General features: G+C 37.5%; 1 protein-coding gene across 1 annotated transcript in view; it reads left to right on the plus strand.

Moving 5' to 3' along the window:
- Positions 1-24818, plus strand: part of rims4 (regulating synaptic membrane exocytosis 4) — a 71332-nt gene that overhangs the window by 39069 nt on the left and 7445 nt on the right. The window contains exons 6-9 of the mRNA XM_080890366.1: positions 9438-9582; positions 16616-16728; positions 18397-18498; positions 20818-20957. Coding sequence (XP_080746492.1) covers positions 9438-9582; positions 16616-16728; positions 18397-18498; positions 20818-20957 — 500 coding nt within the window. The remainder of the gene's footprint in view (positions 1-9437; positions 9583-16615; positions 16729-18396; positions 18499-20817; positions 20958-24818) is intronic.

Genomic DNA, 24818 nt, shown 5'->3' on the forward strand with positions numbered 1-24818 from the left:
TTAAAGTGAGATGAGGGGTGGCTACCACTTTATCACCCCATCTTGTTCCGTTTCATGTGCAAACTAGTGTAACAAGACTGTTACTGCGAGTGTCCTCTAACTACAAACACGATCTTGTGTTAGTGAGGCAGCTTTACTTTTTTATGCACATACACTAACTGTACAAAGACCATCTTACCAAACAGTCATGTATCTTGGTGTTAGGTTAGATAGCCTGTAAACAGGGAGCACCAATCACTGTGGTAGAGGCATGTGTACAAGGGACCCAGGTGCCATCACACTGCTGCTTAAATGAGAAGAAACTGATTAATTCACGGGCAGCAGCTGTGCCAATAAACTCCTGCAGCTGAGCAAAACTATCCTGATACTATAATCAGTCTGAAACATTGTTTGTCAGTTAATCTATCCTAATATCTTTGAGCAAGGCATTCAAACTGGGGTATCTCCTGGCCAAACACATAAGACTGTGACAGTACTCCCCAGTGTTCAAAAATAGTATAGCACACTCAGCAAAACCCTCAATTTCTAGGAAGGTTAAAAAAATGCTTATCTACCAATAAAGTAATTAGCGCTGACTCCTTCTTCCGGCGTTCAGTGTTCTGCTTTGCCCATCATATGTGGTGCCAAAGCTTTGAAAAGGCAGCTTCTTTTTCATCTCCAGCCTTAGTCATCGCTCGTCATCGTCTGTAGTACCGCTACCAGGAAAGTCATTTTTTAAATAAATGCAACTCTCTCAGCGCCTCCCAGAATCCTTTCAATCTGACAGGCACCTTATGCCAAATCATCTCTTTCTGTAATGAATAGTCTACTGGTGACAAAGTAATTTCACTCACTGGATATTGCTGTACATCCATTTAGTTTCATTTAACCACTGATTCATCCACAGAGGTTCAGACATGCAGCGATGACTGTCCCTTTTCCAACAAAGTATGCATTAACACATTTTTGCATATGTCATGTTATGAAGAATGGAAACAATAACCTGATTGACAAATTACATATAGATAATTGCTAAAAAAAATTTATCTGCAGAACTAAAATAAGCAGGGAGTCTGCTTTTAAATTGGCTATAATATGTACAGTACAATTTAGGAGGAGGACCTCAGAAGTGTGTGAAGTTGAGTTTTTAAACTTTATAAAGGGTTTCTCAGAAAAAAAGGTCCTTCCTGAGAAAAGAGGGAAGTTATATGATGCTACAGTTCACTCTATGGCAGTAACACTGACAGGGCTTTGACATGATAACACCCCACTGTGCAAGAAGGGGATGTATTTGTGATGCTGTTTGGAAAGTTGGAGAGATGTTGTCTGTAGCTGTACATAGAAAATTTGACCACACTGCCAAGATTATATTTGGCAGTGTCTCCTAAGTTGTGAATCATGAAGTGATTTTTAAAAAACAGTTTTCTTAAGTACTTTAGATACATTAATGATTCATAATGCTGGTGACTTTGCAAGTGCAAAACTTCTATAGAGCATGCTATTTAAGCTGCTTTAAGCTGCCTGAGACTGCTGTCTACAGTATCTGCAAGCCACATTGCAACCCACCTCTAACACAGCTGCTCCTTTCATGTCATATTTGTCTTAATTAAGGACATATTTGACATATATTCATGAATATTATTTGTATATGGGATTCTCGCTACTGCTGTCAAAGTGCCTTAAACTAACTTACACTCTATCATAAACATTCACACATATTTGCACAACACAAGCAAATACTTATTTTGTCATTTTTAGACATTTTACCAGTAAAAGTCTGAAATCAATTTTGGGAGATTTATGTTAAGGCAGATCCCAATTCACTGCAGAAATATCTGCCTATTGAGTGAGTTAGGCCACAAGGTATGACCTACCTTGTCTACAAGTCTCCCTGTCTGTATGTTGGTCAGATAAGTTGTCTGAATGGAGAGCGACTATTTTTGTATCTGCTCTGCTTTCATTAATATCTCTCTGCTGGGAGACAAACTAATGAGTCCTGGCTCACTGATTGCTACATCACAACTTTTGTGCGTCACCTCAGACACTTTTTGTGCTACATCACAGCAGGCACACTTCATCACACGCTGTGAACTACATTCACCAGAAATGCAGGAGGCTATTTTAGATTGGAGTGAGATTTTATTTTTATTCTTTTTTCCCCCTCTTTCAGAGGTGGAGAACAGAGAGGAGAAAAGACTGGGAGAAATGCCCTTGCTGATATTTATATAGAGATGACATTTAGGATAGTGGGGAAATGGTATTCACCTTTCAAGAGCATTAGGTAAACCTTATCATGTCTGAGGGGAATAATACCCAATTCTGATATTAATTCTTCACTTTTACAAAGATTTACTTTTTTCAGACATTTGATTACTTTAAAAACTTTTTAAGGTGAAAGGAAGGACAGGTCACTTGCACTTGGACCAGGGTTGGGGATGCAGTGAAAGAAAGGAGAGAATTCAAGTTGACAGAAGGAACCTTTGCAGTGAGCTTCCAGATTTCAAATGACTGCACCAGACTTAAGACCCGAGGCATCTGGAAACAAATAAACAACAGCAGCTGGTCTCAGAAGGAAAAGTGGCCGGGCTTGGCTTTCTAAGCAGATGCTGGCTGACCAACATCTGTCATCGTCATATCAGTAAACATTTGTATTTTAGGGTGATTATATCTGAATTGAATCAAAACAAACACATTTTTAGACAATATGTATATGTGTATATTAGGGGTGCAACGATATTCGTATCGATATTGAACCGTTCGATACAGTGCTTTCGGTTCGGTACGCATATGTATCGAACAATACAACATTTGTAATTTATTTTATCAATTTTCCTTCTGACGATGCTGTCTGTGTTGAGCGCTCAGTGAATCTGTGTTCGACTACTCCGCCTAGGCTGCACTGTCGCAGATCCACTGAGCGCTCAACACAGACAGCATAGTCAGAAGGAAGAGCGCAGGGCAAGCTAGCAAGACAGAAGCTAAGCTCTCCTTGCAACAGGCAAATTGAACCTCATTCAGATCTGGCGTTTGGAATTATTTTGGTTTTCATGTGACGTATGACCCTGAAGGTAAGTGAGTCATGGACTAAAGTAAAACAGTATGTTGGATGTGCCATGCAATGCTCAATTACATTGGTGTGAACTAGTGTGTTAGCGCAGTTAGCTCGTTAACGTGTTGGCCGTCTAGCCCCATGCACGGAGCGATCGGCGGTAGCTCGTTAAGGAGATTTGCCGTGTTGTGGCGTTAAGGTCATTTCAACGAGATTAACCTGAAAGCACTAGTGGGAACACAACGAATATGACTGCACATTTACGCCGACATCATCCTAGTGCAAAGACCAAAACAACAAGCATGCTACTAACTTTAGCCGAGTCATTTAGACAGCTGTTAGCACATGATTCTCCTTATGCTGCTGAGAATATAGCCCAGAAGAAGCGGATCGTATAGCTTTTATTTTGGAAAGAGCCATTTCTCTGTAATAAACTCTCTTTTCCAAAGATGAGTGATTCCTCAATCAGATACAGGGCTTGCAATATCGCTAGCCCGACGTCCTGGAGCTAGCGATTTTTTTCAGTCGGGCTACCAAAATCTATCTTTTCCCTGCCCGTCGGGCTATTGTAGGAAAAATATATGTCAATGCTTTTGCATTCTTTCAGAAATGTAGCTGGGTAATTATGTCATTGGCATCGGTGAGCCACTGTCAATATGTGACATATTGAAGTCGCGTTTGAATTTGCGCTTGTTTTTTTGCTTTCACTTTGCAATCGTGTGAACTGTGTATAGAGAGCGACAGCACTGATCTGTGAGTGATGATAATTTGTGCACCAATTCCTCTGACATCGTCTTATTAATCGTTAGTTTACTATGCAAACATGACAAGTGAAATCTCCCGCAGCTTACACATGTGAGAGGTTGATCGCGCAGAGAATCGCTGAGCTTATGTGAGTGCGTGTGTAAAAGCATTTCAGTTCTGCTGAGCCAAATAAGACAGGTCAGGGTGAAGAAGTGACAGCCAAAGAAAAGCTTACCACAAAACGGAGAAGTTATGACAAATCAGACTATAAGGCAAAAAGAAAGTGCAGCTTTATGGTTTCATGGACAAAAGAATTTCTGTGGCTGCAATATGATGAGCTAAATAACCAGGGCTGCACATAAGTGGTCCGCAGGTGCGCATTCGCTGTCAAAATAAAAAACATGCACAAGGGTTAGGGTTAAATTTAAAAACTGTACTTTTGAGTTAAAATATATATTTATAATTTTAATAAATGACAAATTAAAAATGCATGAACATTTTTTTTGTATCGAAAAAATATCGAACCGTTGCACCCCGTGTACGTACGTACATACGTACATACATACATACATACACATACATACACATACATACACACACACACACACACACAGATCCTATTGGCTCTGTACCAGAACTATTAAATGTCAAATGTGACCACATGGTTGTGGCACAGCTGGGCCATATAAGGCAGACCTGTGAGTGAGTTTTGGTCGCCGGACTGATTGTCAAAAAATAGGAAAAACTGCATACAGCTAAAAGTTTCCTGTCGTTCAGTTACAGGCCATGTTTAGTCTTGACTGGTGGTGTTGCCTGTATATATGTAGCAAGGTTTTCTGTCATTTTTATGACTTGTTAGCATGCAGTAACTGATGTGACTTCACTGAAAGCACTGAAAGAGATGCAAAGATGCGGGCAGGCAGGAGAAAGGAGAAAACATCGCAGGCCTAATGTTTTGTGCAAAGTGTTGGGGACAAATCAGTGGAGAAATGCTGCAAATAAAAAAAACTGTCAGTCCTCTAAATTTTAATCTTTTATCTTGATTGCCTGGCAAGATTGCCTTTCACTCTGCTGCAGATAAAGCATGTTCAATTGGATTGAAGTGAACAGAGATAATATCCCATCAGTGGCATGAAAAGGGTTGCAGCAAACCAGAGTGGTAGATGTGTCTCCGGCCATTACCCACCTGTTGTATTAGTTATGTAACTCTACTCTACCTCAATACACCACCCGTGACAAGAGGTGACAGGAGGCTACACACACACACACACACACACACACACTCTAGTTTCCATTACTTCAGAGGACCTAACATGAACTTAAATGCATTTTCGGTAGACTCACTTTAAGCATAACCATATTTAGCCCATAATGTTAACCTCAAACCAAAGCTAATATTTTCTTTAACCAAGTTTTTATCCTAAAAACAAAGAATTTCTACCAACAGAATTTTGTTCTCAAGTAGAAGTTTTTTCCACAAGTTTTGTGTCTACATAACATAACAACATAATGGAAACATGCACACAAACACTGAAGCAAGCTAATAATATGCCCCTGTGTTAAAATGCTCACAGAACATCCTCACCGCTGTCTCTGGTTTGACTGCAGTCTCCATAGTAATGGCATCTGTGTCCATGGCAACCATATCCGTGTCACTGCTGGTGACACAAGCTGTGCCCAAATCACTTCCTCATTGACTTGTGCATCACTGTTCATGTAAATAATAAGCAGTAAAGCAGTAAATTAAGAGATGAGAAAGACAAAGAAAACTTGTTCATTGTAACTGTTTTTCTTGGCTTAATGATCTATAACATGAATTAACACGAGACTTGTCATGAATAAAGCTCTATAAATATGCTCATGTAAAACAGAATTCAAACTTGTACAGAAAAAGAGACAAAAAAACCTTCCTAAACCTTTTCTACGACAAACTAAGAGAACTTTTGAGTTACTTTTTTCATTTTCATTTTACAAGATGGCTGCTAAGTGGCAGGAGTTGCTTCTTGCCCTATTTTTTTGTTAGAATCTTTTTAGAACACAAATTCAAACACAAGCAAAGTGAATGTCTTTGCTTAGCCGTCAATATCTTACAAAGAGTGCCACTGTCCAATAAGAGGATTTAGCCAGAAGTGAACTAATGGAAAGGACTTATTTTCCAGAAACGACAGGTAGATTTGGTTAAAAGCACTTGTTGTGAGTAAAGCTGCCTAGCTAAAACATAGCAATACTGTCATGAATCGCTGTGCGGCAGGCAGGAGTTGGACCCAAAGTGCAGGACTCACAGACTCAGGGAGGTGAACTCAAAACTCAGCTTTATTTGCTGGCAGGGAAAAAACATACAAACTAATCTAAACTGGGAACTTGGAAAACTCACAGAGAGACACACAGGGAGATCCACACACAGCATGAGGGACGACGCGACACTGACTCAGAGAAACACAGGGTTTAAATACACTGGGAAGTAACGAGGGGAATGAGACACAGAAGGAGGGCACAGCTGGGAGAAATCAGGACTGACGAGACAAGCAAAGCAGGACGCATTCACATGAGACACGGACCATCAAAGTAAAACAGGAAGTATCACACAGAGACGCGAACTTGACACAGTGGAGACAGCAACTAAGAAATACAGAGACATAAACCATAAGGCAGAGGTCTAAGAACCAAAATACACAGGGAAATACTCAGCTGGGAACACAAGAGACTAGACTAGAGAGAGTAACAAAAAACCAACCATGAGAACATAATGCACAATGCAGAGTGACAGAAAACAAGAAACTCAAACATGCAAAGACACACAATTACACAGAACAGAGGGGACACAGAGAGACATGAAGGGCAAGGGATCAAAACTAGAAGCCATAGAATAAATCACACACAAGTACAATAATACAAAAATCACAAAGAACTAAAAACGCTGGGTCAGGAGACCCAGGACCGTGACAAATACAAGTAAAGTCAGCAAATGTAACACTGCTCAGCCAGCAAATATTAGCAGACTAACATTCAAATACTCTTATTGCTCTATCTACTATAAAACACAATGAGGACCTGTGTTGAACATTAGCAGTTAGCAAAGTTGTGCGAACAGCAAATAATACAAATTGTTTGTGTTACACAGCATTTGAAAGGCATTGCAACCATAAACTATTCAGCAATATTTTGCTAGAAGTCTGAAACTTCATAAAGGCCTTTTAATGTTAAGGAGATACTAGTAAAGACTGGCAAGACTTGTGACTCTTGTTACCACAATAGTTTGGCAGGAGGATTGGGAGTAAAGCAGATTTGTTTGCTCGTAAATCCAGATGCCGGGTAAGATTAGGATTAGGAAACTTATTTTACAACTCTAAAGGTTTTTATGTGGATATTCAGGTTGCTCACCATGTCACACGCATTACATCTGCATTCTGACCCAATTTTCTGTCGCTCATTATCTTTATAACCTTGGAGCTTTAAGCTTGTATTATAATATAAATCTCTCTGAATGGAAACATTACATAAATGCTTGAGATATGAATTGCAGCAGATGCATATTACTGACTTGTGCCTGTATATGTTTATGATATTGAAGGATTATTGCTGCTACACATTGTTGCACTCAGTCCACAGGGCTATATGTGAACTGGCCTTGGTCCACACTCGGCTGTCCTGTTTGTTTGCTTTGGTTCGGGTATAGTTTGATCAGTTTGGCTAAGAATCAGGTTCAGTTGCTGTAACTTTAGTTACTGAGAATTGTGTTCAATTTGTGTAGCTTTTAGGCAATTGGTGGCACTAGAAATTTGGTTCATCGGTTAATAGAAGTTTGTGCTGTGTAAAGCATGGTATTGGTATCAAATTCCTGGCTTACTGTATGTCAGGTGTGAGGTTTTGGAGCAGCATTTTCAAAGTGTTACCCAGTTCTCTGTAGTTACACTTTTTCCTTTAGCCACCATACCACACTCAAGACTTTTTCAACTTTTATACAAGGAACGAACCCAGGAATCAGCCATAGACTTAAGATAGAAATTATTCTGAAAGGGATGTGTGACAATGACTGATTCAGTCAAACCTTTTAAAGACTGTCTGTGACCTGTTTGTCGTCTGGAGTAGAGTTTAAGTTCCCAAGTAACATCGTCTAGTTTCTGAAAATATGCTTGTTTAACATGTAGATACATCTTAATTAGATAGTAGGAAAAATCAATGTCCCATGTTTAGTCATGCAAAGAACATATTACGTTTCTTTTTCTCTAAACAGTTGTTGGATGTCAGTATCAAATCCAAAATGGTTATATGGAAACAGCAAAATTCTAGGAAGTGCTGTGTGAATGCAGGAAAAAAAGGGATCTTACACATCAAAAACTTAAAAGCAACATGAATTATGCTAAGTAAGTGGAACAGTATTAAAGCTTTCTTCTGTCTACCAGTACTATGTTTTATTTTTCTTAAAAATTTCTTTCACTGCCTTGAATTTTTACCTTCACTGGTTTTCTGGACTGCACGCTATACTGACTTTGGTATTAATGGATGACAGTGCATCTGTGGACCAACACAGGAGATAACTGATCATACGAAACCAGACAGCAAGAAGAAGCAAGTAACCCAAATCTGCCAGCGTCCCGTCCCACTTGAACACGATAGAAATAGCACCATTCTAGGTCGCTCTTTAATAATTGCAGAACTAACTTTCACAGTACTGTGCCCATGTAGTTGTGTGTGAGAGTGTGTGACTGTGGGTGCCTTTTTGTTGACATGTATTTCATTTGGGGGATTTTACCCTTTATTCAGTTATTTAATCACGTTTGGCATTTATTTGAAAAACACTCAGCTTCACAAAATTAATGTGGCATGGTCTAGAATGTGTTTTAGGCTGATGTATTCGAGCGACTGTGGTGAATGTGTGTTGTCTTAGTGTGTTTTCCTTGCGGGTGTCCTGACCATTAAAAGGAAAACATCTTTCCTGTCCTGTTCTAAAAACAAGGTCGAAAGACCTCCTGCTAAAACACTTCATTATGAACTAAACCAACATGAACACCATCAACACACAAACACACACACAGGACACCTTGAAGCCAGAGAGTGGTCCCATAAAGTGCTCCACACATCGATTTTGTGGGCTACTTTGCAACAAGATGTATGTCCCTGCTTTAAGGAGTAATCGAGTGCTTTTGTCCTTGGCCTTGTTAAATTTCTCATCTCTCTGGTCGTCTTTCGTGTGATACTGATGAGGTCACAGCGGGACACAAACAAACCTGACATCCTCTCCTGTTTATATTTTCCAAACTACAAATGAAATATTAAAAACGGAAACTAGAGGAAAATCCTGCCACAACAAATGCCAGTCGCATGCAGTCACTCGCTTACTTTAAAGTTGATTTGAGTGTTTTATTGTACTCAGCTTATGTGATGAGATGTATAATAGTTGAAGGTTATTTATTTTAGTGACTTTTTGTCAATTTTTAATTAGAAGCTGATTTACTGCAAGAAAAGGGTAAATATCAATCTGTACTAAAACTGAACATCCTTACGTAGTAACGGCATTAGCAACACTGTAGACATTTCGAAACAAGGGATTGTATAAACTAAAACAACTGTAAGAATTTTAAAGCTAGCAGACATACACAACACTGTACTCTATTCACATGTAGCTGAATTCAGGTTTTATTTTTGTGTGTTTGCTTACTTGCAGTGGATACAGATGGCAGGAAGTTGAAGGGAGCTATCCAGAGGAGCACAGAGACGGGGCTGGCTGTGGAGATGCCCAGTCGAACTGTTCGCCAGGCTAGCCACGAGTCCATAGAAGACAGCATGAACAGCTATGGCTCCGAAGGGAAGTAAGTAACAAATACTGCTTTAATTAAATACCATTTTAACCACAAATACAGCATTCTGAGTCTGAAAAAACTAAACTAAACAAAAGCCAACACAAAAAATCCACATTTTGGTAAAATTACAAAAAGCCTGCTACAAACTTATTACATTAGGTCCTCTGCAATATGTTTTTACAGCTGTTTTTCTTTTTGTTTTACCCTCCTTCGATGGTAGTTTTTGTTGCTGTTACTTGGCTTTCTTTATTTTAGTTGTTTAGGAACAATTTCCCGTAAACTTTAGGCTGTAGATTGGATTTTTGTTTCAGTAAAAAGGACTAGGTGTTACAGTCCCTGATAATGCATTGCTTTAAATGGAGAAAATCTTGAGGGATGGCTGTTATGAGGAAAGGCAGCCCAGACACTTTACCAGTTTGGGACACATAGTCAGTAGTGGACCTTGGATTCATCGGGTGTTTCGGCCATTATCACTAGACACCCGCATCCAAGGAGGCCCTACCAGGGTTGATCAGGCCCTGGAGTGTGTCACTGGTTTATGTTAACTCGTTATTTCTCTTCTTCTTTCTTCTGAATTCATTTTGGATGTTGGACAATCTATTTGCACTTTAAACTATATCAGTAAAACTACTGAGACTATTTTGAAAATAGCACATTTTTGCAAGGATTCAAATTCAGTTCATTCAAACTTAAAATGAAAAAAGGAATATATTTTAGTGTATTGGAATTTCAGAGATTTGATTCCTTTGGTTGAGGTTTTGCAATCAGAAGATGCTGTCACGCCTTTGTGTTTTCAGGTTATTTTCTTCCTCGTGTTGCTGTGTTTCTATTACCTGTCATACAGGAAAAACATCAGCAATGTCTTTGATGCACAGGGAGAGAGAGAGAGAGAGAGAGAGAGAGAGAGAGAGAGAGCATACAGAGCACCTATGACATCAGCAGTAATAGTGTAGTACTACTGAACACGCTCATACACACACACACGGACACATGCAGATAACTGCCAACCTGGCTACCAGCTTGAATTCCTACTGTTACATAACAAGACAAGTCAGACAGACTGATGTAGGCTGGGAGGGTTTACAGAGGAACAGAGGAGGAACGAAAATAACGAGAGGATGATTGCATCATTGAGTGTGTTTGTGTGCATATTAATATTCCATTTATATTTGGAATATGCAAATACGTTGTTTATGAGCTTCTGCTTAAAAACATGGATTACTTTGCATAGTATGGGAAAAAAAACGAATTCATTAGCTAGATTTTAATGATGCTAGCTTATTTATTCTTTAGTAGCAGAAGCAAATCCTTTTTTAATGATGAATAAATCAAACAGAAGATGTCAGTCAGAGCCAACATACACAACTATATGAAAAGAAGAAGAAGACAACCTAATTGATTGTTTCCTAGAAGTCCACAGTGAAGCCTTAATAACTGTGAGGTAAAAAAAAAATTAATGAAGGCATTACAGGCACAGATAAAAAAAAAAAATGACAAAGAGAGTTTTAGAAGGAGAAAGAGTGCAAGAAAATCTGTGTTCACACGAGGCTCTTTGATTTAGCTTATTCAAACTCTGCAGTCTTTACTGCTCTTCCACATCCAAGTCACTTTAGCTGAAAACACAGCACACATCGCATCACGTCATATGTTGTCTAGCTTACCTAAATGGAGCTCTGCCTTTTACCACTTATACCACACACTATTAATTTAAAAATAGTTTAAAAAGCAATGCCACCTGGGTCACAGACATTGCTGATATGTATTTCTATTGAAGTGATTGTCCGACATAAAAATGTCGACATGCACCACCAAAATGTATTTGAATTGTTTTGCAAAAACAATTAAAAAAAACCCCTCAAAAATAGTGGGTCACAGACCCAGTTCCCTGACAAATGTGACATGAAACATGGTTAATATTAGATAAAATTTGTTATCCTATGAAAACACCCAGAATGTTCTTCATGGTCCCAAAGTGCTGTGCCTTGCAGACTCACCAGGCTCCATTACCATCTTTGTTCATACTATACATGGTTGATATGACAAATGTAAACAAAAGATAACTTACACAATAGCTCAGAACAACTCAGGTCGCCCAGGACTTTTTTCCATTTAGTGTAAGTGTCGTCATATTGAGGTAAGTTCAAGTGTTTTTTTTAATGTTCAATATTGATTATTTTGTGCAAGATAAAAAGGTGTATGTTGTGACAGAAATCTAAAGAATTTTACCTTCTCTGTATTTTGTTATTTGGTTTAATATAGATAAACAGACAAGCTCCATAGTAATACGTTTTTACTTTATATTATCTCCCATTTTAAGATTTCCAAAACAATGTCAATATGCTTGACATCCCTAATTCTACACAAGAACAAGGAAGATATATTTCTATCTTAAATCCTGTGACTGATCATTGTCTTTTTCAAACTGAAATGAACATAATTTGTACAAATTTGTGTTAATGAAAAATAATTCTTGTAAACATAACCCACATGGAAAATACATTGGGGAAATCAATGCTATCAATGTTCAAAAGATACCAGATCACATAGATTGTGTAACTAACTGGTGTTCCAGTATGTTCAGCTCTATTCTCCATGATTGTCTCATTTAGTTTTTTCTTTCAGTTCTTTTTTTTTTATATATTAAAAGCACATTAAAAATTATATAAAACCAGAAACAGAAGGGGCCTTTAAAATCTGTGCATGCACCATGCTGCAAGCAACAAAACATTAAAGGGAACAACAGTTGACTCATTAAGCTGGCAACAGTTGACTCACTGCATCATTTAAATCATCCGCAGCAAACCACTGCTCATCTTCCTGTCTGTATTTCAGTCTTTACGTCAGCTGTCTGGCTCAGTCTGCTGATTGAAAAGCTCCATCATTCTCTATGCACAGTCATGAATAAGCACTTTGTTAGCTAACACCATCCAGTCACACTTATGAGCTTATTGATTTATGGTGGGAGCCATTCAGGATCCAATGCACGCACACATTCACTGTGGAAACTGAGGTAAATGGAAATGCGTGTCTTTGTGTAAGAGAGACACACAACTGTGACTCTTTCTAAAAGGAGACATCATTTTAAAAAATATCCAGGAAAAAACATGTTGACATTTTACTGGGTTCATGTTGTAAAATTATAATGTACTCCTGACAACCAATCCTTTGTCAGCGGTGCAAAGCAGTGCTTCAGCTGCACTGTGACGCTTTAAATTTTAGTGCAGTATGTGTGGAGCTTATGACAATGATGACAGAAAACATAAATGTAGTTCTGTTCAAATGATATTTTAACAACAGAAAGACAGATTTTTTTTTACCAATATATTTGTAAAATCTGCAAATATATTTCCATATTTATTTAACTTTAATGAAAGGTTGTTGTTGTTCTAAATTCCAGTGCATTACAAAAAACTGAGTAGTATGAGATCTTATATTTATGCAAAGTTCCCATCGGTTTCCCACTTGCGGTTTGCATTGAACGTCATATTTCTGCGAAACAGCAGTGTAATCCCCAGATGTGCCCCACACACTAACATAATCTAAAGCTCAGGAATTTATCACCCAGTAATACCCACTCAGCTAATGTTGTTTGACTAATATCTTTGCATGCGTACTCATGATACACATATACAAAGGTTTTTACCTCATTAGGAATGTAATTTCTTCAGTATACAAACATATTAATTGATGTATTATGTTAATTGCATATATGCAGCACTTTAATACTTTGCATATTACATTCATGCATTATGGTCACAGAAACAAAACAAAAGAAGAAAAAAAAACATGCTGTGATATACATAGACCAGCATGCTACCACATAAAACCACTGACACTCGAAGTGAATAATGTTGATCATTACATGATAATGCAAGGTTCTGTTTGGAAACCTCCTGGTATTTGTGCATGTTACTTAAAACCCACTTAAATATTTTTTTTCAGATGCAATTTCTCCAAGAAGGACAATGCACCACATAAGCTGTCCAAGAATGACTTGAAGTTACACAACAAAAAGCTCAAGATCCTGATCTGGTGTCCAAACTTCCCAGATCCCAAGCGTCCATGGGATGTATACAAACAACACAGGGGAAAAGATAAAGTAACGAGATGCAAATGAGAGTTTGGGATTATCTTTCATCCCCTAAAATTGACATGTCATTACTTATTATATGCTGCCACCTGAATGTAAATTACTAATTTAAATAATTGCTTTCCTTTATTACACTGAACGACTTCTAAATTATTTTGTAATGAAGCATTTGCATACTTGGTTTGCAGTTAGTATTAAAGGTTAGACTTTGTGCTTTTGTATGACTTTGCTCGAACAATCTAATAACTGAAGACAAAGTCAGCATTGAGTGTCTAGTTTAAAAAAAAATATAATGATTTGTTCCTTATATGTGCACCCAAGCACTCTTGTGAGAGTGGGGATAATTTAAAATTGAGCAACCATAAAGTATGATAAAATATCAAAGTGAAGGCAAGGTGGAAAAACATGTAGGTTAAAGAGGGGAAGAAGAAGAAGAGAGGGGTATGGAAAAGAGATAAAAGTAGAGACAAGGAGAGAATGTTATCTCGTGGGGCTCGAAACAGCTGCAAACTGCATAATCTGAGAAAAAGGAGGAAAGAAAGAGACTAATGAGAGCTCTGGAGAGAAGGAGGAGAGGTGAAAGGAAAAGAAATGACAGTGAGAGAGGGATGTGTGTAGTTAATCTTTCCTGTCTTTCTTTGCTCAGTCTCTGGTTGGGAACATGGCTAATGACTTTATTTAGAACCAACATGTCCTCGTAACTAAACGACAGAATGGGTTGACTGCCACTGGCTCCAAGTGGCTGTTAGAGAATGGTGAATTATGTGACATATACTACTTTCCCCACTCTCTTAAATGTTTTTTGAGTAATGAATAAATTCTCTACAGAACCAGTAGTCACATTGCACATTTGTCGTTAAATTAAATTATTGCCACCGTCCAAGTTACGAAAAGTTCATTGTTCAATTTTATGCATGCTTCAAGGTTGTGTTACCCTCACAATTGTCACTCACACCTCAGATACAGATACAATATATATACAGTATGTCTGTGTGACCTTTTACATCATGTACAGTGTCATTCAAAGGCATACAAACACTGCCTGCCTCATAGGCCTCTTTTTAAACATACCAAGTTCCTACAGATTTAAATGAATTCTTCAAAAATGCATGCATGCATTTTACTACAAATATAGTGCCAGGCAAAAGTTTGCAGTGTGTCCCAACTTTTGGCCAGTGTTTTACAAGCGACAGAGTTGGATTGTCAAGTGTTGAGGGGCATAGTGCGTAAAAGTCACCAACACTCAACTGACTCAGTAACTGGAGAGCTCCAAACTTCCTCTGGAATTAAAATCAACACAGAAATCTGCACAAGGCGCTTCCAGTTCCTGAGGGTGTAATGCCATTTCTAGGTGGTCCAGTGTGGTCCAGTCACTTTGCTTTCATTGGAAATTTCTTCAGTCGCTTAACTCTAAGTTGGAAAAGTTTAACCAGGGACCTGTCTACTCCAATGTCACCATTGTGTTTTTCTCCTTGTCATTTGTTAAAATTACTGTACCCTGTATAGACGCCACATTACTGCTATTCACTTTCTGCATAAATGGCCCTTTAGAGGTACAGCAGTTTGTCATCATGGTAGAGGTGGGTAGAGCGATCTAAATATCGATAGTACCGATACCATCGCTGGTATTGGTATTGGATCGATACCAGCATAAACACTTCTCCTGTCATGCAGGCACACTGTGCTCCACCTCCTCCTCCCTTCTCTGCTGTGTTTAGTTTTCCTGTGATCACGTGGCTCACCACTGAGCAGCGACATGCTGCAGTGAGTGAGAAGTACATTACAGCTGTAAATGAAAACACTGCAAACAGTGATGCATGCAGGCTATTCTCTACTGTGGCAAAACCATCAACTTGTACAAAGACACGAAAGTCCATGAAAAGAGAGCTTTGTCCTGGAACAAGCAGCAAAAGAAATGAAGAGAGGAGGAAGTAAATCCCTGACCCTGACCCCCAGCACAGAGACAGAGGTCACTGTCTCAGTCCTTTCATAGAAGCAAGGATAACCTCTATGAAAATAAGCTGGTAGCTCAGACAGGGTTGAAAGTAATAATTTACTCATGACTCATGTTGGTTCTTCAGCATTACATAATGTTGTTTCTTTAGTAGACTGATTACTTATCAAATATATTCAGATATTCAAATAATATATCCACAACACTGAATTTAGCTAAAGAAGTTATTCTGTTAGTGAACTATATTAATGTTTTTTTAAAAAATACAAGATAGCTGAAAGGTGTCCTTTTTATTGTGTTAACTAACTACAAGGTGAAAGTCACAGTGATTAGGCCATTAAAATGTATAAATCATGACACATCACTGCTGCCTGGGATGTTTTTGGTACACAGTGGAGGTCCAGCTTTTAGTCTTGAGGGGTATATCTGTGTAGACTTAAACTATAGGGACGAAAATTGACTTTTACTATGCTCCTACTTTTGAGAGTGCATTGGTATGTTTTTATTTACACATCATGTTAGACTCGTAGAGCAATGGAAGAAAAGTGCTGTCGTCTATTGCTCATAGAACAAATAAACCCACACACTCACACACATATTTACTACCTGGCTGTTTGCCACCAAAGCACTTTGAGCTGATTTGTATACACATAAAAACCACACAAAATAAGGACACATGGGGTCAAACTCTAGAGCCAACATCTGAGCCTAGTTTCAGGAAGCCAATTAAAATTTTGTGAGTTTAACTAACCTGAAAGGGGAGTGATAAATGGTATTCGGTTATCAGCCTTTTCTTTCTTTCTTTCTTTCTTTTTTTCAGTCCCTATCTCGTTATTCCTCTGGATTGCTTTTGTCCCTATTCTGTTACTCCTCTCTTCCATTGTCTCATTATCTTTCAGTCACTCACTTTCTTCTGCTAATTGAACTGCATTAAGCACTGTCTGGTCATGTTTAACCATCCGTGTCTTTGTCTGCCTGCTTTTTTGTTCCCTCTGCAGTCTTAACTACAGTGGCATGTGTCTGGCATCCGATGCTCAGTTCAGTGACTTCCTGGATGGGATGGGACCAGCCCAGTTTGTTGGGCGACAGACACTGGCGACAACATCCATGGGTAAGAGAAGACTGGAGTTTTAATTATTTTGCTACAGCCAATTCAATTTCTTACATTTCTGTTTCTGTAGAATAAAAATGTGTTTTCCATTTTTGATATACAGGCTGGGTCAGAAAATTAAAAAGAAAAAAAAAAAGCTTTATACTCATAAAACTGAACCAAATGGTTCCTTAAAATCATTTTACATTGGCAAAGAAAGTGCCTCACAAATCAGCAGTCTTACTGTTTTTCTCATCATCTCCAGCACTTCACTTATTCATTTCCAGGCTGTATATACTGGATATATTGCATGAAGTCTGTCCTCTACAGCAGTGATTTACTGTAAGTGGGTCAGTTTCCTCACTGGCAGCCAGACAGTGTCCTTGGCCCAACAACAGTGACACTGACTGGACCAGCTCCACTCCAAACCTGCTGCCTGGTCCAACATTATATAATGTCAGAGAACCCAGAATAACTTGGCTTTCATCTGAGCTGTGTCACTTTCAAAGGAATACATTTGTCATTTTGGGGACATTTAGTTAAAACTTTTATTCCAAAGTTACTTCTAATGAGAGAAATTATTGCAATGTGCACGCAATTTTAATATAAAAAATGCAGATCATTATTGGAAGAAAACGCAGACAGAGCTATGATTAGAGAGTACATATGAATGATATATTTACTTATTTAGCAGTAAAAGCTTTGTCTCTTACATGTTTTACTGTCTTTATGGCTTTTTTCTGTGAGGAGCCAGCTGACTGGGATAAATTATAGTGTTAAGACTGAACCAAAACCATGACTTATTAAAAAGAAAGCTTCAGAGATGCTTGTATTGAAGTTCACACCATTTTGCTTAACATAATTCAAGGAGCTTGATGTTGGGAGACCAACAAGATATTTCAGAATCTCTAAATAGTTTTTATATTAAGCCTTTATATTATTACTCTATTAATAAGTAACTTACCATGATTTTTATTGTTGGTTGGGTTTATTGCTACAGAAAACATAATATGCAGAACGTTTGGACAGAGAAGTGTGCTCTATGTGATGCAGTATTTTGCTCTTACAGTAAACTGAACTTGCTTTGGGACCGTCTTTTCCTTGGCTCCAAGATTTGGTTTGGAAGTTGGATCGTATATAAAAAATGGATTTGGGTTCTGGGTCTGAAAAGGAATGCTAATGTGTCAAGTACTTTTATTCTTTCTAATGGTCAACCAGAGCCATTTCTCTGGTTCTCTGGTTGTGCAAAGAAGTCAAACTGAACTGAGGTCTAGAGAGTGTTTGAGAAAACAATAAGTGAAACTACGGTCTTGTACTCTAGTTTCACTTATTTGATGCAGTCAGATATTAATTTAGTAGGATATGGTCCCATGCAAAGTAAAATAGGACATAAGTCAAAGGATCCTTCTGTGATTGCTCATACAGTGTGACTGGCTTCTCATTCAGAATCACCTTCATAATATGACACGGCCATGGTCACAATGTGTAAAAGGCATTTGACAAACCAGTGCAGGATGTACATTTTTATACATGATGGATAGTTTGGACATGTCTAGCAACTGACTTGAAGTTACCAAGTGATCTTACACGATTATGTCTCACATCCATTTTAGTATCTTCTTCTAAAACTATTTACTAATTGTTGGGCTAATATTCACCTCCTTTAATCTCATTTTTTCACCCAATCAGGTGATGTAGAGATTGGACTGATGGAGCGGAATGGGAGACTGGAGGTGGAGGTCGTCCAGGCCAGAGGCCTCACCATGAAACCAGGTTCAAAGGGACCTCCAGGTTTGTCTGTGATCAGTCTTTGAGCTCTGTTTTTCAGAGAATACCATTTATACCATAACGTGAGGTGTTTTGAGTCGAAATTTAACATTTATAAAGCTGCTTTACTTCTGTTTGTACTCCACATGAATGCTTTACAAGCCAGCAAATAGTTTCACATACACAACAGCCTGTAGGGCATATTTAATACTAATGGGATATAGCTTCCAAAAACATACTTTTTGTGCTTGACAATATAAAAAATGGACGAGTGAAGGGGGGAATGGAGCAGAAGCAGGCGATGCACTAAATAAGTAAAAACTGCATTTGTCTTTGCTCATGCAGTAGTGAAATGTGCATCTTGATGCTCTGACTTCAGATTTTAATCCATAGATACAGTCCAGTATTAAATGCCTCCTCTGGTCAGAATGATCATATTGTTGACTTTGATTGTAGCGCCTCGCCGCTGCACAATACTAAAGCAGGCATCAATCCCAACTGGATAAGAGCTAAACACCTTCACCGAAATGGAACAAAAAGTATCTGGGAAAAAAACTATGAAGGAGAGATAAAAGAGAATAGGAAAATAAACAGAGGAAAGCAAACAAATCAGCATAGACCACTATATTGTAACTGAAAGAAAAACATGGTCATGACAAGGGAGGTATAGAGATAAAAGGAACTCCGTGTACAGTGTAAAGACAAGTGAGGTTTTGCCTGCAGATTTTAGTGAGCCAGTGTCTGAATTATTTCTATCCTGTTATCAGCACACTAGACAGAAAGCTGTGACCTGTGTGTAAGCTCCAGTACTGTAAACTTACATTAGAATGCTGTTAGCGAAACCATATGTTATTATTAGCCAATATTTCTTCTTTAAACCTGTACAAACAGTAGTAGATGCTTTTATTCTGACAGCTGGTCAAGTGATCATGAATGATCATAAATCATAGTTTTCAGTTTTTATCATTTTTCTTTTCAAAATATACAGATGATTGGAACTTTCTCCTTACTTTCTGGTCACTGTGAACAGCAAAATTTTGAACAATAAGCTTGTTCCCTAGCCTGTATTTTGCAAGGTTAGATGGGAGCATCACCACAGGTATCTTAGAACATTCGAGGGTTACACATTCATGTGTTGTGCTTTCATCTTAGGCTTGTTGATGTGATTATACAACATTACAGCTTCATTCACAATTCAGTACTGACACGATTAACTGTTTGGTTCATCTCAGTTCAGCCTCCAAATTCCATTTGTACATTATAAGGAGTATTCAATTCAATTCAATTCAATCTTTATTGGCAGACTTCATGTCCATAGAAACAAGACAGAGACACACACACACAAGCCCTCCCCCTCCCCAAAACACAAGGTATAAACTTTAAAAAAAATATATATATATATATATATTTATATATATATATGTATGTGTATATATATATATATATATATATATATATATATATATATATATATATATATATATATATATATATATATATATATATATATATATATAAATATATAACATATAAAACATTTGTAAAAATATAAAACCGTAATATACCTAAAACACAATTACTTAAAAGAAATCAATAAATACACAAACACTTCAACCAGTGCTTTCTGAGACTGGATGAGTAACGGGAACCACTCACTGTCGGATCTGCGAGTGCTAAAATTATACTGTTACTCGAACCATCCAGTCATTCTCTAAAATTGAACATTAACTTTCTTAAAAGTGCTTTAAAAGTCCAAACACCCACAGCTGCAAACATCTGGCTGGCACTACCCCTTCTAGGTATCCTGCAAAGGATTCTCATCGCATCATTATATGCAACATGCAGCTTCTGCATGCTACATTGTTTGTAGGATGACCACAAGGGGGGCAGTATATAGCAGTGTACAATATGCTTTAACAAAGCCACTTTAACTGGAAGTGAACAAAAGCTGAATTTGCGTGCAATAGTATTTGCCTGCACATAGAGCTTACACCGTTGTCTCTATATGTCATCATCATCATTCATTTGCTCAGTAATAAAGTGACCAAGGTAGTTCACCTTTTTTTGGGCCACTTTAAACAAAGGGAAATTTAGCTGTTTATCCTGCTTAGTTCTACATATCAAAACAGCACTTTTAACAGCATTGTACTTTATGTCATATTGCACACCATTATTTGTTAGTCATTATTTTATAGCATCTGTTCAAAACACACTGTATGTGACAAATGCCCAGACAGTGTGTTGGAAGATCTTTTAGTCTCAACAAGATGAGCATATTTTTTTATCATATACTGAAAAACTAGAAATTAATCAGTCAAATCTATGTGTTTGCTGTCATTCTAGCAGCCTACATTAAAGTTTATCTTCTGGAGAATGGAATCTGTGTGGCCAAGAAGAAGACGAAATCAGTGAGAAAATCTCTGGATCCTCTCTACAACCAGGTCCTGGTCTTCTCTGAGAGTCCACAGGGGAAAGTGGTCCAGGTAAGATACACCTAACTTGACGTGCCATGCAGTTCGTTACACAGAACATTCAATTTGGGCATCAGCAGAAAATACAGAGAATGCTGATTCTATTGCAGGCTAATCATATCATGGAACCATTCAATATTTTATGAAAGTGCTAAATAAGAAGTACAGTGGGCCAAAGTTGGAGGTGCTTCGAAAGTTAGCATCCATAGACATTTTGTGTCATCTTTGTGAAGAAAATATATCTATTAAAGAAACATGAATTCTGTATGAGAGCATCAGCTTGCAGTGTCCTTACACCTAAAACACCCTCATGGCTTCCAATGACTGTCAACTGTGGAACAATCATTGGTACAGATCACTTTGATTTGTCAACAAGTTAACAACAAAGCTTAATGCGCAGCAAAAGGATTCCTGACGAATACAAAAAATAAGCTGTGAATTTACGTGTCTAATCTACAATATTGTGAAAAACCTGTAACTGTGAATAGATCCAAAATTTGGATTTTTTTTTTAAAGAAAATGCGTTTTGTTTTGTTTTTTACATAAAATTGTGACTTTATTTTTCACACTATTTTTACAAGGGTTTTGTTATGTGTGATTCTAAGTTTCAGGTGCCCTAAGTTTAATTGATAGATATTTTTGTTTTTTGTTTTGTTTTGGTTGCGTGGCTCCCTAAAAGCTATTTGGCACAGAGCACTTTCATTTGTCTAAAATGTAACACATAATTTCAAGTTTTGTCATCAAAAATGTTGAAAGAAGAGCAATTGGTTTTTTTTGTAAAGGTCTATTTGTAAACAGAATTGAATATTAAACAGGAATTAAATATGTCATTGGTGTTTCAGAGTTCACATTTTCATCATTCTGTAATATAATATCCATTAATATCCAGTACACTCTTCTTACATGATAGGATTGTTAATTAAATGGAAATTAACAGTATAATTTACATGTAATAACACTTTCTGAAATTTAAAAAAAAGGTAAGACACAAATCCTTTTGGGATTTCATCAGAAAATGCATCTAGCATAAAAAAAATGTCAATACCTTTTTAAAAAGTCAAATCTATTATAAGTATTTGTGGGAGCACAGATTTACTAAATATTCAAGAGTTATACATGTATGTAAAATTACATGTAAAGACCAGGCCATTGCTGTTATGATAAATCCACTTAATAGTTTTTACAAAAGTGTTTTCAATTCTATTTATGCATAGTATATCTTTTTCCTAACATTTAATAGGGATTAAATGTACACGATTTTGAAAAAAATTCCAACTAATAACAATAATATTCTGTCATTTTTGGCCTGGGTATTTATATTATAGCAGTGTTTGGCTATATTATTAGGTAACTGTTTTAACAAGTAAATACCGCTATTTAACATAAAACAGACAAAAAATACACAAGAGCTCATGTAACTTAAAGCTAAAAACTACATTTTAATTACAGAAAGTTGATGTGAGTTAATGCAATGATACATTTCTGTTATTTTAGAGCATTTTTTCTGGCGTCTCAACTGCCAGAATATTACCCTTTTATGTATTTTTTTCCCATCAGTAATCAGCAGGTAAAAATAGTATAGTGTTCAGTGGAGAGACTTGCAGCTCTTGCTCTGGCTGCTCTGCTGCTCCCGTCACTGTGTAATTAGCCACTAAACGCCTCCCTCTTAATTAGCTGCTGTCATGTCGCTGTCCTTCGAGTTTCATCAAACTCATTCACACTGGATAATGAAAATCGCTGAAATCAGCAGCACTTTTCAATTTGTCACTTACTGATCTAGCAAAGCAAAAAGCTGCTTAAGTCTACACTGAAAAGTCACTGAGAAACTTACTACTTGTGCCCAAAACCAACTCTCAGCTTTTTCAGCTATTTTTCCAGCCTTTCCAAAACATATCAAGTGCGAAATCTAACTAACAGCTGTTTGTCAACTTTTATTTTGACATCATAAAAAAACATTCTCCCATGTCCCCATTCTGAACATTTTATAAATGAGGCATGGCTATAAGGGGTAAATTAAGATTTTATATGGCGCATGACGACAAAGTGTGTAATGATTCACCAAATTCATGGTTAGGGGGTGGGCATAAAAGTTGTTAAATAGAGTACCACCCTGCATGATCACTTTATAATGATTTGTTAATTAACTAAAATGAGACTTCATTTGTCACACTGCCAAAAATAACTTGAAGTGAACACCAAGGGCCTGCGTGGGTGACAGAATGAAATTGTGCTTTATTTATTTACAGTGATACTAATATAAAACACTGCACAGTGAGGTAGATGAGTCCAACATGGTGAAAAAAATTGAAAGCAATGAGCTCAAGAAAAGATATAGTCAGGAGGAGAAAACAACCAGGGAGACTCAGAAACATGAGGGTATTACAAGGAAGAAGGCTGAGGGGGAATAGACTCAAGACAGTAATGTAAAAGGGAAACAATGAGGTGATGCACAGCACAGAAAGCCACGATGAACTAATGTTCACAACAAGGCACAAAGTAAAATAACACAGAATACAACCGGAAGCAGAGGATGCAACACAACAAGCATTTTGGAATCTGAAATGAAGTCGTTAAAGGCAGATGATGTTTTACTCGGTGTCAATAAACAACAAAACAACAAAAATGAGTGGCAGCTGTTACTGAATTCCTAAATTTATACTACAGTTATTTTCTTCTTTCTTTGATTATTATTAAAAACAGATCCAGGGTTTACTTTGTGTATGTTTCCAGTATGTGTCTTTTATCTGACTCTTTTCAATCATTTATTATTAAGCTGTCTCTTCAAACTAGGGGGAGGTTCTGCTGTCAAACTGTCAGCGGATTAGAAAATGACATGCTGGCTATTTGGAATAATCTCACTAGGTTATATGTGACTTTTATATGCTAGACCACAGACATGTAAATATTTATTGTAACATACCCTTACTTAACAAGGTGAGGTAATTCTGTCCAGTGCCATTGCTTATAGATCAACGTCAACCTGGCATCAGTGTTCAAATTCAGCCTGTCTTAACCTAATCTCTTCTGACACGACCCTCAAACAGTTATTAAACTTAGTGGTTATTCCAAAATAATGGGTATTAATCTTTCTGTTTACGCTGCCTAAGAAAGCTTCCCACTGGAGGGATTTGCTCCCATTCGGGCCCAGAAACATTAGTGAGATCTAGCACTGATTCTGCCTTGTTCTCCGAGCATTTCTCTTATTCCTAGAGAGTGCAAACTTTGGATCTTGGACACTGCAGATGTCATCCTCCATAGCTAACAAACAACTGGTTTCTGCTGTTTTAACTCTCACTTCTCCCATTACCAATGTCTCTTTCCTAATTTGTAGAGGTTAAGGTTAAGATCTTTTTTGAAGAAAAATCAGAAAAAGAAATAGATTATCCTTCTTTGAAAAGCAGAAGACTAGGTTGAAATAGATTTGACCATTGAGTCTCTGTGGAAATCACTTGCAGACACACACTAACATATATCAAGGAAATCAGTGTGCTGGGATGTACAGACACACAAGACCAAAACATGAGTGGACACATTTGCTGAAGGATATTGATTATTTTGTCCACTCCTTGACAAGCTGCTGGGTGGTCTGAGATGAGTCCTGATGTTATCAGGATGTCAGGAGGCAGAGGACAACAAAAGTACAAACACACACAGGATTCCAAACACTACCATCATCCCTCTCTCTCGTGCACAGCACCTCTTTATTTAGTTTTATTGACACCTAACTCTTCTCTCTGCTGCTGTACCAGAGAGAATAACTATCAAGACTGATGGGTTTAGTACAGATGAGCAAGGCAACTTATTAACCTTATTCCTTTATTTTGTTTTCAGTCTTGAAGTAGGCTCTGTAAACATGCATTCTATCCCTTCCTG

This window comes from Rhamphochromis sp. 'chilingali' (genome assembly GCF_963969265.1).
Source record: "Rhamphochromis sp. 'chilingali' genome assembly, chromosome: 9".
Taxonomy (NCBI): domain Eukaryota; kingdom Metazoa; phylum Chordata; class Actinopteri; order Cichliformes; family Cichlidae; genus Rhamphochromis; species Rhamphochromis sp. 'chilingali'.